The sequence below is a fragment of the Boleophthalmus pectinirostris genome, unplaced genomic scaffold (assembly GCF_026225935.1).
Source record: "Boleophthalmus pectinirostris isolate CB_2022bp ecotype Guang Dong unplaced genomic scaffold, ASM2622593v1 HiC_scaffold_6, whole genome shotgun sequence".
In the NCBI taxonomy this organism is placed as follows: domain Eukaryota; kingdom Metazoa; phylum Chordata; class Actinopteri; order Gobiiformes; family Gobiidae; genus Boleophthalmus; species Boleophthalmus pectinirostris.
In genome coordinates, this window is record NW_026571447.1 from 42,279,843 (window position 1) to 42,294,435 (window position 14,593).

General features: G+C 51.1%; 1 protein-coding gene across 1 annotated transcript in view; it reads right to left on the minus strand.

Moving 5' to 3' along the window:
- The window catches only part of tg (thyroglobulin), a 44,408-nt gene that overhangs the window by 3,378 nt on the left and 26,437 nt on the right, over positions 1 to 14,593 (minus strand). The window contains 16 exon segments of the mRNA XM_055163949.1: positions 319 to 417; positions 611 to 822; positions 2,597 to 2,917; positions 3,875 to 4,140; positions 4,731 to 5,075; positions 5,232 to 5,387; positions 5,554 to 5,807; positions 5,948 to 6,130; positions 6,202 to 6,316; positions 6,805 to 6,978; positions 7,339 to 7,572; positions 11,219 to 11,278; positions 12,237 to 12,407; positions 12,538 to 12,744; positions 14,186 to 14,291; positions 14,393 to 14,496. Coding sequence (XP_055019924.1) covers positions 319 to 417; positions 611 to 822; positions 2,597 to 2,917; positions 3,875 to 4,140; positions 4,731 to 5,075; positions 5,232 to 5,387; positions 5,554 to 5,807; positions 5,948 to 6,130; positions 6,202 to 6,316; positions 6,805 to 6,978; positions 7,339 to 7,572; positions 11,219 to 11,278; positions 12,237 to 12,407; positions 12,538 to 12,744; positions 14,186 to 14,291; positions 14,393 to 14,496 — 3,007 coding nt within the window.

A 14,593-nucleotide genomic window follows, 5' to 3' on the forward strand; every position in this document is an offset into this window, starting at 1 on the left:
GAGAGAGAGAGAGAGAGAGAGAGAGAGAGAGAGAGAGAGAGAGAGAGAGAGAGAGAGAGAGAGAGAGAGAGAGAGAGACAGAGACAGAGAGAGAGAGAGAGAGAGAGAGAGAGAGAGAGAGTCAACATCTTTCTTTTCATCAAGTTCATCAGACGATAACGTGCCCCCCCCCCCCCCCCCAGTCCACGTCCAGACTTGGAATTCTGACCTCGAGTATCACGGAAACTGAAGAGCCAATCAGGAGCGAGACTGCAGAAGACCACACCCCCAAGGTCATGTGACTCACCTGGTGGGCGTGGCCAGGGTCATGTGACTCACCTGGTGGGCGTGGCCGGCAGGTGGTACAGGTAAACTTTAGCGTCAGTCAGAGCCCAGGCCTGAGCCATTTTCAGAGACGGACAAACCACGAACAAGTCCCTGCAAAAGACCCAAGTTAGTCCTGGTCCAGATCTGGTCTACTCCTGGTCTAGTCCTGGTTTAGTCCCAGTTCTGGTTTAGTCCCAGTCCAGTCCTGCTTTAGTCCCGGTCCAGACCCGGTCCAGACCCGGTCCAGACCCGGTCCAGACTAGGTCCAGTCCCGGTCCAGTCCCGGTCCAGTCCCGGTCCAGACCTGGTGGCGTTGTTCAGGGCTCTGGAGAACAGGTTGTAGGCCGAGGGGGTGGGGCTGTGGTCCAGGGAGTAGAACCAGGATGCCGCCTCCTTCAGCAGGTCCCCGTTAGGACCTTTAGTCTGGTTACGATCCGGGTCCAGACCCAGAGACCGGACCAGAGCCTCGTAGAAGACCGTCTTGGACTCGGCTCGGCCTGAAAGCTCCTCGAAGTTCTGCACAGAACCACAAACACAAAAAGCTGCAGGGCGGAGGGTCCGTCACCCGCTCGTCTCCACGGAGACGTAACTGCTCTGACCGGAAGGTTCCACGGTGTGACTTTAAACACATATAGCAGTTATTCAGTACTGGTGTCTGGTCTTGGTCTGGTCCTGGTCTCAGGTTCTTTCACAGCTGTTGCACCAAATGTTCCACTGGGTCCAGAAGTTCTTAGTTGGGTCGGTTTGGTTCGTTTGTTTTCTTTGGTTCGTTTTGTTTGGTGTAAAAGTTTCAGTCGCACTCGGATCTGCACTAAATCAAACTGAGACTTAAAAAAAGAACTGGTCTTGGTCCAAACGCCAAACTCTGGTCCCTGTGGTGAGACTCGGGCCTGTGGATCGTGGATCTATAATAAACGCCGGATAAGCCCCTCCCCCTCGTCACGGCTCCACCTGCTCGTCCGAGTCTTTTCTATTTTCACACTGTAAACTTTTTAAACATTTTTTAAATCCTCAAAGCTTCTAAACTTGATTTTTGTCAGACTGAGCCTCACCGCTCTGAGCCTCGCCCTGAGTCTTGCTGCCCTGAGCTGCTCCTCGCTCTGATTGGTCCACCCGCTCCTCGCTCTGATTGGTCCACCCGCTCCTCGCTCTGATTGGTCCACCCGCTCCTCGCTCTGATTGGTCCACCCGCTCCTCGCTCTGATTGGTCCACCCGCTCCTCGCTCTGATTGGTCCACCCGCTCCTCGCTCTGATTGGTCCACCCTCTCGTCGCCGTGCTCATTCCGGGCGTCACCTGGTGGGAAGAGCTCGTCTGGCTTGAGGAAGTGAAATGTTTTGGGCCCGTGAGCATCAGGTCTGATTATAGATTCATGGTCCAGACCAACTGTTCCAGATGCATCATGGGAGGAAGACTCATGATGTCATTTCCTGTTTGTGGTGAGTGAAGAAGACGAGGGACGAAGCTCGACCGGCGACAAAACGAACCCCGAGTCACGAATGACAAAAAGAACCAGAACTGATTTAACGAGGCTCTGACAGTTTCTCTGAAGCATCAAGTCGAGACCAGCACCTGATACTGCAGGTCCACCAGGTCCACCAGGTCGACCTTTGGGCACCAGGTCACCGGGCCTGTCACCCCCCAGGTAAAGGGTGTGACGGGGGTTGGGGTCAGGTCTGGACTCTGCCCCACGGTCGTCAGTCCACAGTGAGTCTGAGCTCCTCGGGTCTGAGGCTTTTAGGCGAGTTTGACAAACTGTGTCTGTCAGAGGCCGAAGGGACAAGGACCTGCCCACACTGCCCACACTGTCCACACTGCCCACACTGCCCACACCGTCCCACACCGCCCACACCGCCCACACCGCCCACACCGCCCACACCGTCCACACCGCCCACACCGCCACACACCGCACCGCCACACCGCCCACACCGCCCACACCGCCCACACCGCCCAAACACCGCCCACACCGCCCACACCGCCCACACCGCCCACACCGCCCACACTGCCCACGTAGGGGGCAATGGGACAGACGGGTTCTGGGGGAGGTCGGTGGTTGAACCGGTCCTGAACAGGAGTCTTGGATAAACGTCAGTGGGACCAGGTTTGGTCGGTTTGAGGTGAAACAAATAAACTGTGATTCTGTGAGTCCAGAAGAACTGAGATGAACAAAGAGTCAAACCAACAGAGTCAAAGAACCTGATCTTACACCAGACCAGTGTTGATTAAGTCCTGGTTTAGTTCTGGTCCTGGTCCTGGTCCTGGTCTGGTCCTGGTCTAGTCCTGGTCTGTACCTTGATGTTCCTGGCTCTGCTGATGAGGCCGTCGTGCTCTGAGGTCCCCAGGAGGAGGTCCACCTGGTGTAGACCTCGGTTCAGATCCTGGTTGGGTTTCAGGACCGGACCCCAGGCTCTCAGGGGTCCGGTTCGGGCCAAGATCCGGGTCTGAGCCTCGTTGAGTCTCTGCAGGTCCACTTCCTGAAGGCAGCGTGTCACATGACCCAGATCTGTGATGTCACCGCTGATGTCACAGCCCAGGTCCCTCGCCAGGTCAAAGGTCAAACTCCGGGACTCAGACTCGGACCGAACCAGGACCGGAGAGAAGACCGAGCCCCCCTGAGACACAAGACCGGGTTTAGTCCTGACGCACAAGACCGGGTTTAGTCCTGGTCTGGACCTACAGACTCTACAGAACTGCAAATATTTACTGTAATAGTGTTTGTAGTAGAAATAGAAGTAAAAGTAGTGGTACTAATAGCAGTAGAAGTAGTAGTAGTAGTAGTAGTAGTAGTAGTAGTAGTAGTAGTAGTAGTAGTAGTAGTAGTAGTAGTAGTAGTAGTAGTAGTAGTAGTAGTAGTAGAAGTAGTAGTAGTAGTAGTAGTAGTAGTAGTAGTAGTAGTAGTAGTAGTAGTAGTAGTAGTAGTAGTAGTAGTAGTAGTAGTAGTAGTAGTAGTAGTAGTAGTAGTAGTAGTAGTAGTAGTAGTAGTAGTAGTAGTAGTAGTAGTAGTAGTAGTAGTAGTAGTAGTAGTAGTAGTAGTAGTAGTAGTAGTAGTAGTAGTAGTAGTAGTAGTAGTAGTAGTAGTAGTAGTAGTAGTAGTAGTAGTAGTAGTAGTAGTAGTAGTAGTAGTAGTAGTAGTAGTAGTAGTAGTAGTAGTAGTAGTAGTAGTAGTAGTAGTAGTAGTAGTAGTAGTAGTAGTAGTAGTAGTAGTAGTAGTAGTAGTAGTAGTAGTAGTAGTAGTAGTAGTAGTAGTAGTATAGTAGTAGTAGTAGTAGTAGTAGTAGTAGTAGTAGTAGTAGTAGTAGTAGTAGTAGTAGTAGTAGTAGTAGTAGTAGTAGTAGTAGTAGTAGTAGTAGTAGTAGTAGTAGTAGTAGTAGTAGTAGTAGTAGTAGTAGTAGTAGTAGTAGTAGTAGTAGTAGTAGTAGTAGTAGTAGTAGTAGTAGTAGTAGTAGTAGTAGTAGTAGTAGTAGTAGTAGTAGTAGTAGTAGTAGTAGTAGTAGTAGAAGTAGAAGTAGTAGTTGTAGTAGTAGTAGTAGTAGTAGTAGTAGTAGTAGTAGTAGTAGTAGTACTTGTACCATGAGTATGAGTCTTTGGAACAGCGCTGGTCCAGGTGTGGACAGGTGCACACTGAGCAGGTCCGCCCCCTGACGCTCCGCCCCCGCCGTCACTCTGTCCTTAGCCCCGCCCACCAGGTGAATGTGGGCGGAGACCCAGTGAAGCACCGCCTCCTGATCTGAGAGGCCGGCGTCCCCCAAACCGAAGCCCAGAACGGAGCTCCGATATCCAGCCGTGACCACCACCAGGTCCCCCTGAGCCGCCAGCAGAGACCCGTCCAACACACCTGAGGGATCATAAAGTACTATTACTGTAGTACTGTAATACTACTGTAGTACTTATACCAGGGAGACTTGAGAGACATGACTGTAGTACTACTGTAACAGGGGTCAGTCATGGTCCAGTCGTGGTTATAGTCCTGGTTGTGGTCCGGGTCCAGTCCTTTTATAGTCCCGGTTCTAACCTGTGTGGTGGTTGTAGAAGAAGACGAGTGTGGGCGTGGTTCTGACCTGTGTGGTGGTTGTAGAAGAAGACGAGTGTGGGCGTGGTTCTGACCTGTGTGGTGGTTGTAGAAGAAGACGAGTGTGGGCGTGGTCCTGAACTGTGTGGTGGTTGTAGAAGAAGACGAGTGTGGGCGTGGTCCTGACCTGTGTGGTGGTTGTAGAAGAAGACGAGTGTGGGCGTGGTGCTGAACTGTGTGGTGGTTGTAGAAGAAGACGAGTGTGGGCGTGGTCCTGACTGTGTGGTGGTTGTAGAAGAAGACGAGTGTGGGCGTGGTCCTGACCTGTGTGGTGGTTGTAGAAGAAGACGAGTGTGGGCGTGGTCCTGACCTGTGTGGTGGTTGTAGAAGAAGACGAGTGTGGGCGTGGTCCTGACCTGTGTGGTGGTTGTAGAAGAAGACGAGTGTGGGCGCGGGCGTCTTGTTTCGTGTTTTCGGCGTAAACACGTTGAGGTAGAGACAGTCCTCGCTCGCCCCGGCGCTCTCTCTCTGCCCGGGCTCGGGGCAGGGGGGGCGGGGCTCCGTCACCTCCAGCTCTCCCGTCCAGTCGGGAGGGAGGGCGGGGCCGAAGCGCAGCGGGCCAACGGGGGGGCGGGCGAACGGGACCCCGAGGAACTGAACCACGGGGCGAGTCCGACCCCGACCCGAGACCACGTCCACGGTTCGACCACGGAGAGTCCGAGATCCAGGAAGGACCAAGACCTCGGACTGGACCTGACGATCTGACGCACAACACACAGTTACACACAACACACACAACGTACATACACACATACACACAACACACACACACACAACATACATACACACATACACACACAGTTACACACACACATAAACTCTGTGTGTGTGGGGCCGTGTGTGTGGGTGGGGCTCACCTGTGCGCACGTACACCTGGGGGGCGGGCTCTCGGATGGTCAGCTGACAGGAGGGGGCGGGGCCACAGACTCTGGTGTCCGGATACAGAAGACAACGAGACCCAGAGTCCGAGTCCGAGACCGAGACCGAGAAACAGGACTCGGACTCCTGACAGGCTGAGGATCAGACCAGAGACCGGGTTTAGACCAAAGACCAGGTTTAGACCAGACACCAGACCAGAGACCAAAGACCAGAAACCAGAGAACGACTGGGGTAAGTTCAAAGAAGGCCCAGAGTCCGGGTCTGGGTCTGGACCTGGGTCTGGGTCTGGACTGAACTCACCGTGGAGGCACCAGTCCAGCGCCCTCTCTCGGTCGGCGCTGTCTCGGCTCAGGACGATGACGTCGTAGGTGGAGAGGGCGGGGTCTACCAGGAGGTGGGCGGAGCCAGAGATGGGACTCCAAAGATCCCGGTCCGGACTGGTCCTGGACTGAGGCAGGCTGAAGTCCGGACAAAGACCAGGACTAGAACTCCACTGGTGGACGGGCTTCATGTACCAACCCAGAGGCTCCGGGGACGTCCTGAGCTCTGAGGGACTAACGAGGCCAAGGTCAGACCTGGTTTAGTCCTGGTTTAGTCCTGGTTTAGTCCTGGTTTAGTCCTGGTTTAGTCCTGGTTTGGTCCTGGTTTAGTCCTGGTTTAGTCGTGGTTTGGTCCTGGTTTAGTCCTGGTTTACCTGCAGTCCTGGGTGGTCCACTTGGTCTGGTTTTCGGGGCAGGTCTGGACTCCGAGGCTGATGAGGGACACACAGACGAGTCCGGGCTCAGATCCTGGTTTAGATCCGGACTTTGGGTCTCGGATCAGACCGAAGCCTCTGCAGCAGTGATCCTCGTCACAGCGACGCTCGCAGGACCGGAACCTGGAGGTCACAGGTCAGAGGGTCAGACCTGGTCCAGACCCGGTTTAGACCTGGTTCAGACCTGGACTTACCCCTGGGACAGAGGAGTGGACTCTGGGAGCGGGACCCTGGACCGGACCGAGTAGGAGACCATCTTCTTGAAGGGAACTCTCTGATAAAAACTCCTCACGGGTCCAGACAGGTCGACTGGAAAAGACCCACAGAGTCCTGGTTTAGACCTGACCCAGACCTCGTTTAGTCCAGACAGACCTGACACACACAGAGGGACCTGACACACACGGGAGGGGCCTGACACACACGAGGAGGGACCTGACACACACGAGGAGGGACCTGACACACACGGGAGGGACCTGACACACACGAGGAGGGACCTGACACACATGAGGAGGGACCTGACACACACGGGAGGGACCTGACACACACGAGGAGGGACCTGACACACACAGAGGGCACCTGACACACAGAGGGCACCTGACACATACAGAGGGCACCTGACACACACAGAGGGACCTGACACACACAGAGGGACCTGACACACACAGAGGGCACCTGACACACACAGAGGGCACCTGACACACACAGAGGGCACCTGCACAGAGGGCACCTGACACACAGAGGGCACCTGACACACACAGAGGGCGCCTGTCACCCGGGCGGGGAGGCGCCTGTCGTACCGGTCTTGACGTAGGTGTTGTTGGGCGCTCGGGGCAGCAGGGGGCGGCACTGGCGCCGCAGCGGCTCGTCGTAGGCGCCGCAGACTCCAGTGTCCGGAAACAACTCACAGAAGAAGAAGTCAGAGTGAAGATCCAACATGTCCGCCACCGAGCACAGTTTCTCCAAAACACACTCTGAAACAAGAAACAGAACCAGGACTAAACCAGGACTAAACCAGGACTAAACCAGGACTAAACCAGGACTAAACCAGGACTAGACCAGGACTAAACCAGGACTAAACCAGGACTAAACCAGGACTAAACCAGGACTAGACCAGGACTAGACCAGGACTAAACCAGGACTAAACCAGGACTAAACCAGGACTAAACCAGGACTAGACCAGGACTAAACCAGGACTAAACCAGGACTAAACCAGGACTAAACCAGGACTAAACCAGGACTAAAACCAGGACTAAACCAGGACTAGACCAGGACTAAAACAGGACTAAACCAGGACTAAACCAGAACTGGACTGGGTCTAGCTCAGGCCTCACGCTGCAGACAGGCGAGCAGTGCATTCTGGGAGTTGTAGTTCTTCTTGTTGAACCAGAAGGTGAGTCTGGGCTGTTTCTTCTGAGGCTTCACCTCCACCTGCTCCACGGACAGAGACCGGAACGAGTCCAGGACCGACGGGTCTACGGGAGGACCGGACCCAAGACCGGACCCAAGACCGGACCCGGGACCGGACTGAAGACCCGGGCAGGATCCCACAGAGTCCGGCTTCGGCTCTGGACAAAAACCAAAAACACAAACCAGTCACAAGATGGAGCCACCGTCACTACGGCAACAGCCTCTATGAGTCTCCAGATCAGGGGTCTCAGACTCGCGGCCCGGGGGCCGCACTGACAGATGAAGCTGCAGTCGGTGCCAGTGCAGATTCACAACAGATTATTAACGCAGTTTACATCCCAAAACTCAATTTACAGCAGTTGTGAAGCAACGAGTCTAAGTGAATCTGTTAATACACGTACACGTGCACGTACGGCGTCACCGAAGAACCAAAACAAACCACACGTGGTGGTACACGTGCGCACTTCACTTTACGCTCCCACAACCACAGTATCAGAGCAGAGGAGGCGCTGACAGAATCCCCCTGTTCATAAGTGTGGGACCTTTATTGGAGGAGGTAATAAGAAATAAAAAGACATTGACAGTCTGTTTACCTGTTCAACACTCGGTGCGTAACTTGCTGGCAACTCGATGACCAAACTCCACCTGTGCGTCGCCGAAATCCACGCGCACTCAGCGGCAAACACAGCTGTCCCATCAATATGCAACAACACACAAAACTGCACTGATCTATTCCAGAGGCTTGGAGACATGTCAGCAAAAAGTACGAGGCAAAAACAAGCGTCTTCCGTCCGTGTTTGACATACGAGAAGCAGATACACTCCAGTGTGGCGCTTTCACACCGGCAAACGAACCAAAACTGGTCCGATTAACGAGCCTCTGTATCCCGGTAGAACAGCGATATCTCCAGTAACTAATACTGATGTTCCCTGTTAATACCAGGAGCCGTCCTCATCTCATCACCATGAACTCATAAAACAGCAACATGTAGAACTTTCTACAAACTCACCGCATCAGTTCTGAGTTCAGGTAACAGCAGAAGCCAACAGCTCCTCAGGACGGGGCTGGGTCTGGTCCTTGGTTTTCTGTCGTCCTACAAGCGCGTTGGTCAGATGGTCCGGAGGCTCCATCCTCCATGTGCTGGTTCCAGACGGTGGCGAGAAAGACCAGTGCGCAATGACTGGGTCTGAGCGGGAACGTTCCGCCGTCTGCGCGCTGGTTCCGTGTTCCGTGCGGGGAAAGTGAGAATGTTCTGTGGACTACACCTACAGGTCTGTGCTGCTCCTGTCCTCCGCGCTCAAGAACCGCGGCTGGTTCCGAGGTGGAGCAAAGCATCCGGACAGAACGTGAATCCAGTTTAGTTGGTGTCCGTCCTCCGCGCATTTGGTTCTTCCCGGGAAAAGCGCTTTTCACTCCCCGCTCCACGTCATCTGAGCCCGGACAGAACCGGAGCTGCTCCCGCTGGTTCGGGACTCGGGTTTGGATCGAGTCCGACTGTATTTCTCACACGAGGCTAAAAGCAGGACATTTTTTGAAGGTGAATCAATTGAATGGGCGATTGCCTATTGCCATAAAATTATTTGGTTAATTAAAGCCGAAAATAACAAATGCTGGTTCCTACATGATCACGGGGAACACCGGGTCATCTCTGTGCAGGTCCTGAACAGAAGTACACACCTCCATTTTTGAGTCACTCTGGAGCCACACGTTGGTTCTTGCTCTGATCTTCGTGTGTTTCATTCTCTGTTTTGGTCATTGTTGGTAAAATATTTCGAAAATGAATCGCGTCTGCGTCTGGAAACAACCTGTTACTGCGCTGGATTCGTACAGCGTCACTTCAGGCAGGAGACGCGTTTCTCCCATGATGCATCTAGAATAGTTCCTTTGGACCTGCTGTCTGTGGTTTGGACCCGGGTTCGCGTTCACACCAGAAGAACCGCACCAAATGACCAACTTTGGTGCGGATTCAAGCGAACCGAGACCAGCTCTTTTTTTAGGTCTCGGTCCACTTGAGTTGGTTCGGGTCAGAGTCCGATTGACGCTTTCACACCAACGCAAACGACCTGAACTAACCACTTCTGGTTCGAATGGACCGTTTGGTGCAACAAATACTGTCGGTGTGAAAGCACCTAATACAGGTCAAAGGTCACTGATGAGCATCTTCAATCTATCCTGAGGATCTGCTTCCTCCTGCAAGTCAAACATCTCAGCTGTACAAGATGAAGTGTAACCAGGTTTCAACCAGCAAGAAGTAGGTAAAAGAAGAAGAGTAGATGTATCAGTTTAAACTTACGATCTGAATACATTTTCATGTTCTGAACTGTTATTAAAGATTAAGAAAGTGTGTTGCGTGTTGTTCTTTCTCTCTCCTTTATTCCCGTGCAGCCGCTTTTTATCGATACTCAATGCGGCCCAGCCTCACTCAGACTTTATCTAATGTGGCCCCCAGGTCATTTGAGTTTGAGACTCCTGGTCTAGATGATTTAAAACTCATTTGCCACGTTCACATGTGAACGACGAGTATAAAGGTCAGAGAAAAAAAAATTAAAAAGATGCTGGCGCTACGAGAATAAAGTCGTAACATTTCAACATTAAAGTCGTAAATTTACGAGAATAAAGTTGTGTCAAAATAAAGTGTTAATATCAGGAGAATCTCTGCGGCTCGTGGAGAATCTGGAGCATTTTGTAAAGGAGAAGAATCTGTGTATCATTCGTTCATTCGACTGAATCAGGACTAAACCAGGTCCGGAACCAAACCAGAAAGACCAGGATTGAGACCGGAACCAGACCAGGACTGAGGTCGGGACCAGACCAGGACTGAAAACGGTTTAGTCCTGGTTTAGTCCTGGTTTAGTCCTGGTTTAAGTCACGGAAATGGGAAATGGCGTTTCCGTGACTTTAAAATGTGATGCGGGACTGAACCAGGACTAAACCATTTTCAATCCTGGTCTCAGTCCCGGTCTGGTCTTGGACCTCATTTACTCCTGGTTTAGTCCTGGTTTAGTCCTGGTTTAGTCCTGGTTTAGTCCTGGTTTAGTCCAGAGGCACAAATAATGAAGAAAATTGTGGTTCTTTTTCTTATTTTTGGTTTTATATTGAAAAACAAGTTTCTTCTTCTGTCTCATTTTTCACTTTGACTTTGATTTTATTATAACTTTATTCTCATAATAAATCTCAGGGTTTAAAAGTTCACGGTTCATGTTTTCACACTGAACGACTTCGACAGTGAAACCCTCACGAGAGGCGACTGGATTTTGAAAAGGTTTGATTGTTTTTTTCGACTTCTGATTTCTGATCTGGAGTCGGTCGTGAGGGACTAACTGGTTCTCGTTTCCCCAAGTTACTAAAAAACTCGTCCTGATCCTGAAAACAGTCGCACGAGTGGAAAATCGTCTCAGAAAAGTCAAACATTTGCTCAGAGTCGCCGACTTTAAGTGTGACGAGACGATTCTCCAGCCGCTGCACAACAGTTATCATCAAGTCTGGACGGTGTTTGTGTCTGTGGAGGAACCACAAACCAGACGACAGAAAAGACGTGTGTGTGTTTAAATCTGTTGGTGTTTCTGTCCAATCAGAACCTTCCCCCAGACGCTCACACACATGAAATCAAAAACATTTAACAGTTTAACAGAAACAACAAGAAACATGATTATTTACATGGAAACTACAACAAGACAAGATTTGAATTCAGATTAAAAATCCTCATGTAAACGTGGACTGAGATAAATCTGGTCTAAATCAGGACTTATCAGACCTGAACTTGGTCCGGTCCGGGTCTAGACCGGGTCTAGACCGGGTCAGTACCTGTCTCGAGGTGAACGCTGCTGAAGATCACGACTGAGGCCTGGATCTGCTCAGAGGCACCTGTCAATCAAACACATTTTATTATTTATCCATGTTAATATTTACATTTTTAAATATATATATATATATTTTTTGTATCTATTTTAATATTTTTATTTTTATTTTTATATTTATTTATGTTTATATTTTTATATTTTTATTTATCTATTTTTATTTATATATATATATATATATATATATATATATATATATATATATATAAAAAATTTTACATGTTTAATTTTCCACTTTCAAAATAAAAAGGTCACATGACCCGATCTCAAAAGGAGCGAACCCCAGGACTAAACCAAGACTAAACCAGGACTAAACCAGGACTAAACCAGGACTAAACCAGGACTAAACCAGGTCTAAACCAGGTCTAAACCAGGACTAAACCAGGACTAAACCAGGACTAAACCAGGTCTAAACCAGGTCTAAACCAGGACTAAACCAGGACTAAACCAGGTCTAAACCAGGTCTAAACCAGGACTAAACCAGGTCTAAACCAGGTCTAAACCAGGACTAAACCAGGACTAAACCAGGTCTAAACCAGGTCTAAACCAGGACTAAACCAGGAAACCAGGTCTAAACCAGGACTAAACCAGGACTAAACCAGGTCTAAACCAGGTCTAAACCAGGACTAAACCAGGACTAAACCAGGTCTAAACCAGGTCTAAACCAGGACTAAACCAGGACTAAACCAGGACTAAACCAGGTCTAAACCAGGACTAAACCAGGTCTAAACCAGGACTAAACCAGACTAAACCAGGACTAAACCAGGACTAAACCAGGTCTAAACCAGGACTAAACCAGGTCTAAACCAGGACTAAAACCAGGACTAAACCAGGACTAAACCAGGTCCAGGACTAAACCAGGACTAAACCAGACTAAACCAGGACTAAACCAGGTCTAAACCAGGACTAAACCAGGTCTAAACCAGGTCTGCATCATGGTCTTTGTAGTTCTTTGTAGTTCTTACTGTAGATGAACTCGTGACCTCCGAGGTCAAACAGGAAGTCGTCTCGTTTCTCGTCGGACTTAAGTCCCGCCCCACAGTCTCGGCTGGCGGCTCCTCGGCCAATCACGTCCCAGTCCTGCTCGGCGCACATCAGCACGGACGGCGCCCGGAGAAACCCGCACATGATGGACCCTGAGACAGAAACCGGGTCAGAACCGGGTCGGGACCGGGTCGGGACCGGGTTGTGGTGGTTGTGTGTGACCTGAGGTGGTTGTGTGTGACCTGAGGTGGTTGTGTGTGACCTGAGTGGCTCTGGTCGGACCTGAGTTGAGGCGGTTGTGGTTCAGGGCGTATCCGTGGCAACAGGCGTCTCTTCTGCACGCGCTCAGACAGAATCGCTCCACGTCGGATCGAGCGCTCTGATTGGCTGAGAACACCAGGGTCCGGTAAACGCCTGACTCCGCCCTCTTCAGGGTCACCAGGTCAGAGGTCGAGTACTCCGACTTGGACCCGGATGCGTACCGGTCTCCTGCAAAGGTCAAAGGTCACAGGTCACAGGTCAGACGGAGCAGGACTGAGTCTGACACAAACAAACAAACAAACATCTTCTTCTTCTTCTTCTCTGGGGTCGAGTCTCGGAGCATCAGTCTGAACAGAGACTCTCAGACTTCCCTCACCCCAGACACTTCTCTCCACGTGGAGGAGCAGCGGCTCTGCTCCGAGCTCCTCACTCTGTCTCTAAGGGAGACGCCTGATGGACAGTTGGTCCAGTGTCCACGACCAGGACCAAAACCACACTGCTCCTCCTGGACCTGAGGTTCAAGTATCGGTCACATTCTCCTCTCCAGTCCCTGACAGAGACCGGGGAGTGTGAGGAGTGTGATTCTCCTGGAGTTGGAACACACCCTCCTCCTCCTTCTTCTACAGAGGGACCACCACCCCAGTCTGAAGGTCCAGAGGTTCTGTCCTCGACCTCCACACGACGCTGCAGAGACGAGTCAGACAAGACCCACAACATCCAGAGACTGAAGATCCTCAGGACGGATCAGAACCTCCAGAACCACGAGGAACTTTAACCTCCTCAGGGACTTCAGGGTGATGGACGAGTTCACCTCCGAGTCTCCAGTCTCGACTTCCTCCTCAGAAGACGTGATGGTGGGATTGAGGAGATCCTCAGAGTTTTCCTTCCATCGTCCGACAACGTCCCCAGTCGAGGTGAACAGTTCTCCTCCTGCACTGGAAACAGAGATGGTGAAGAACTGATCCTCCTCCTGAGGCGCCAGATGCTTTGACAGAATCTCTTTGAGTTTGTCTGATAGTTCTCCTCCATGTTCTCCTCCATGTTCTCCTCCATGTTCTCCTCCATGTTCTCCCCAAACTCCTCCCAGCTCTGAGTTTTTGTCTCTGTGACCTCACGAGCTGCAGAGCGTTTGACCCGTTGGTCCCACGAGCCAACAAGACCCGACAGGACTCCTCCTTCATCCTGACTCATCTCTTACTTCTGGTGTCCACCACCGGGTTCGGGGATCACCACCGCGACAGGAACCGCAGACCTGACGCCCACAGCTCCGAGCGGCCGCATCGACAAAAAGAACTCAGATAAAAAAGGTTTCAGAAGAAGGATTTCCTGGACGTCCAGAGGATGAAACACAGTCGATCCAACTCAGTGTTTGTCTTTGAGAAGGAAACTCAGTACAAAGATACAAAACCCCAAGTCACTCACTGGTTCAAATAAACTGCCTTTATTAATTTTCAGCTCGTCTTATTGGACTTTCTTTTTTTTTTGTCCCTTGAGGAAAGTCACAGGCTGAAACACGTCGGGACTTTGTGAGTTTGTCCATGAAGATGTAAATGAATAAATTATTTTATTTTATTTGAAACAGTGATTTGGGTTTTTTGCATTTAAAAAAAAACCTCTGATGTTTAGGGGGCTCGAGGAGGACAGGCCCGCACCTGTCCACTGTACTCACCTGTCTTCCTGAACACCTGTTGACCTGAAGCTCCGCCCCTCACCTTCACAGAGCAGCGCAGCCAATCAAAATGCTCCGCCTCAGGATTCCCCAGAAACCCCTTGGTCTGTGGAAAAACAGACAAGAACTGAACCAGGACTGAACCAGGACTAAAGATGGACTAAAGCCGGACCAGAGCAGGTCTAGACCCGGTCCTTTGGCGGGTACCTGGGGTCCGGTGGTGCACTCGGTGTTGTCGGGGTTTGTGTCGTACACGTCACACTGTTCACCCGAAAACGACACATGAAGACACGACGAGTCCAACGCACAATCTGAACACAGACCAGACTCAGACCAGACTCAGACCAGGACTACACCAGGACTACACCAGGACTACACCAGGACTAAACCAGGACTACACCAGGACTA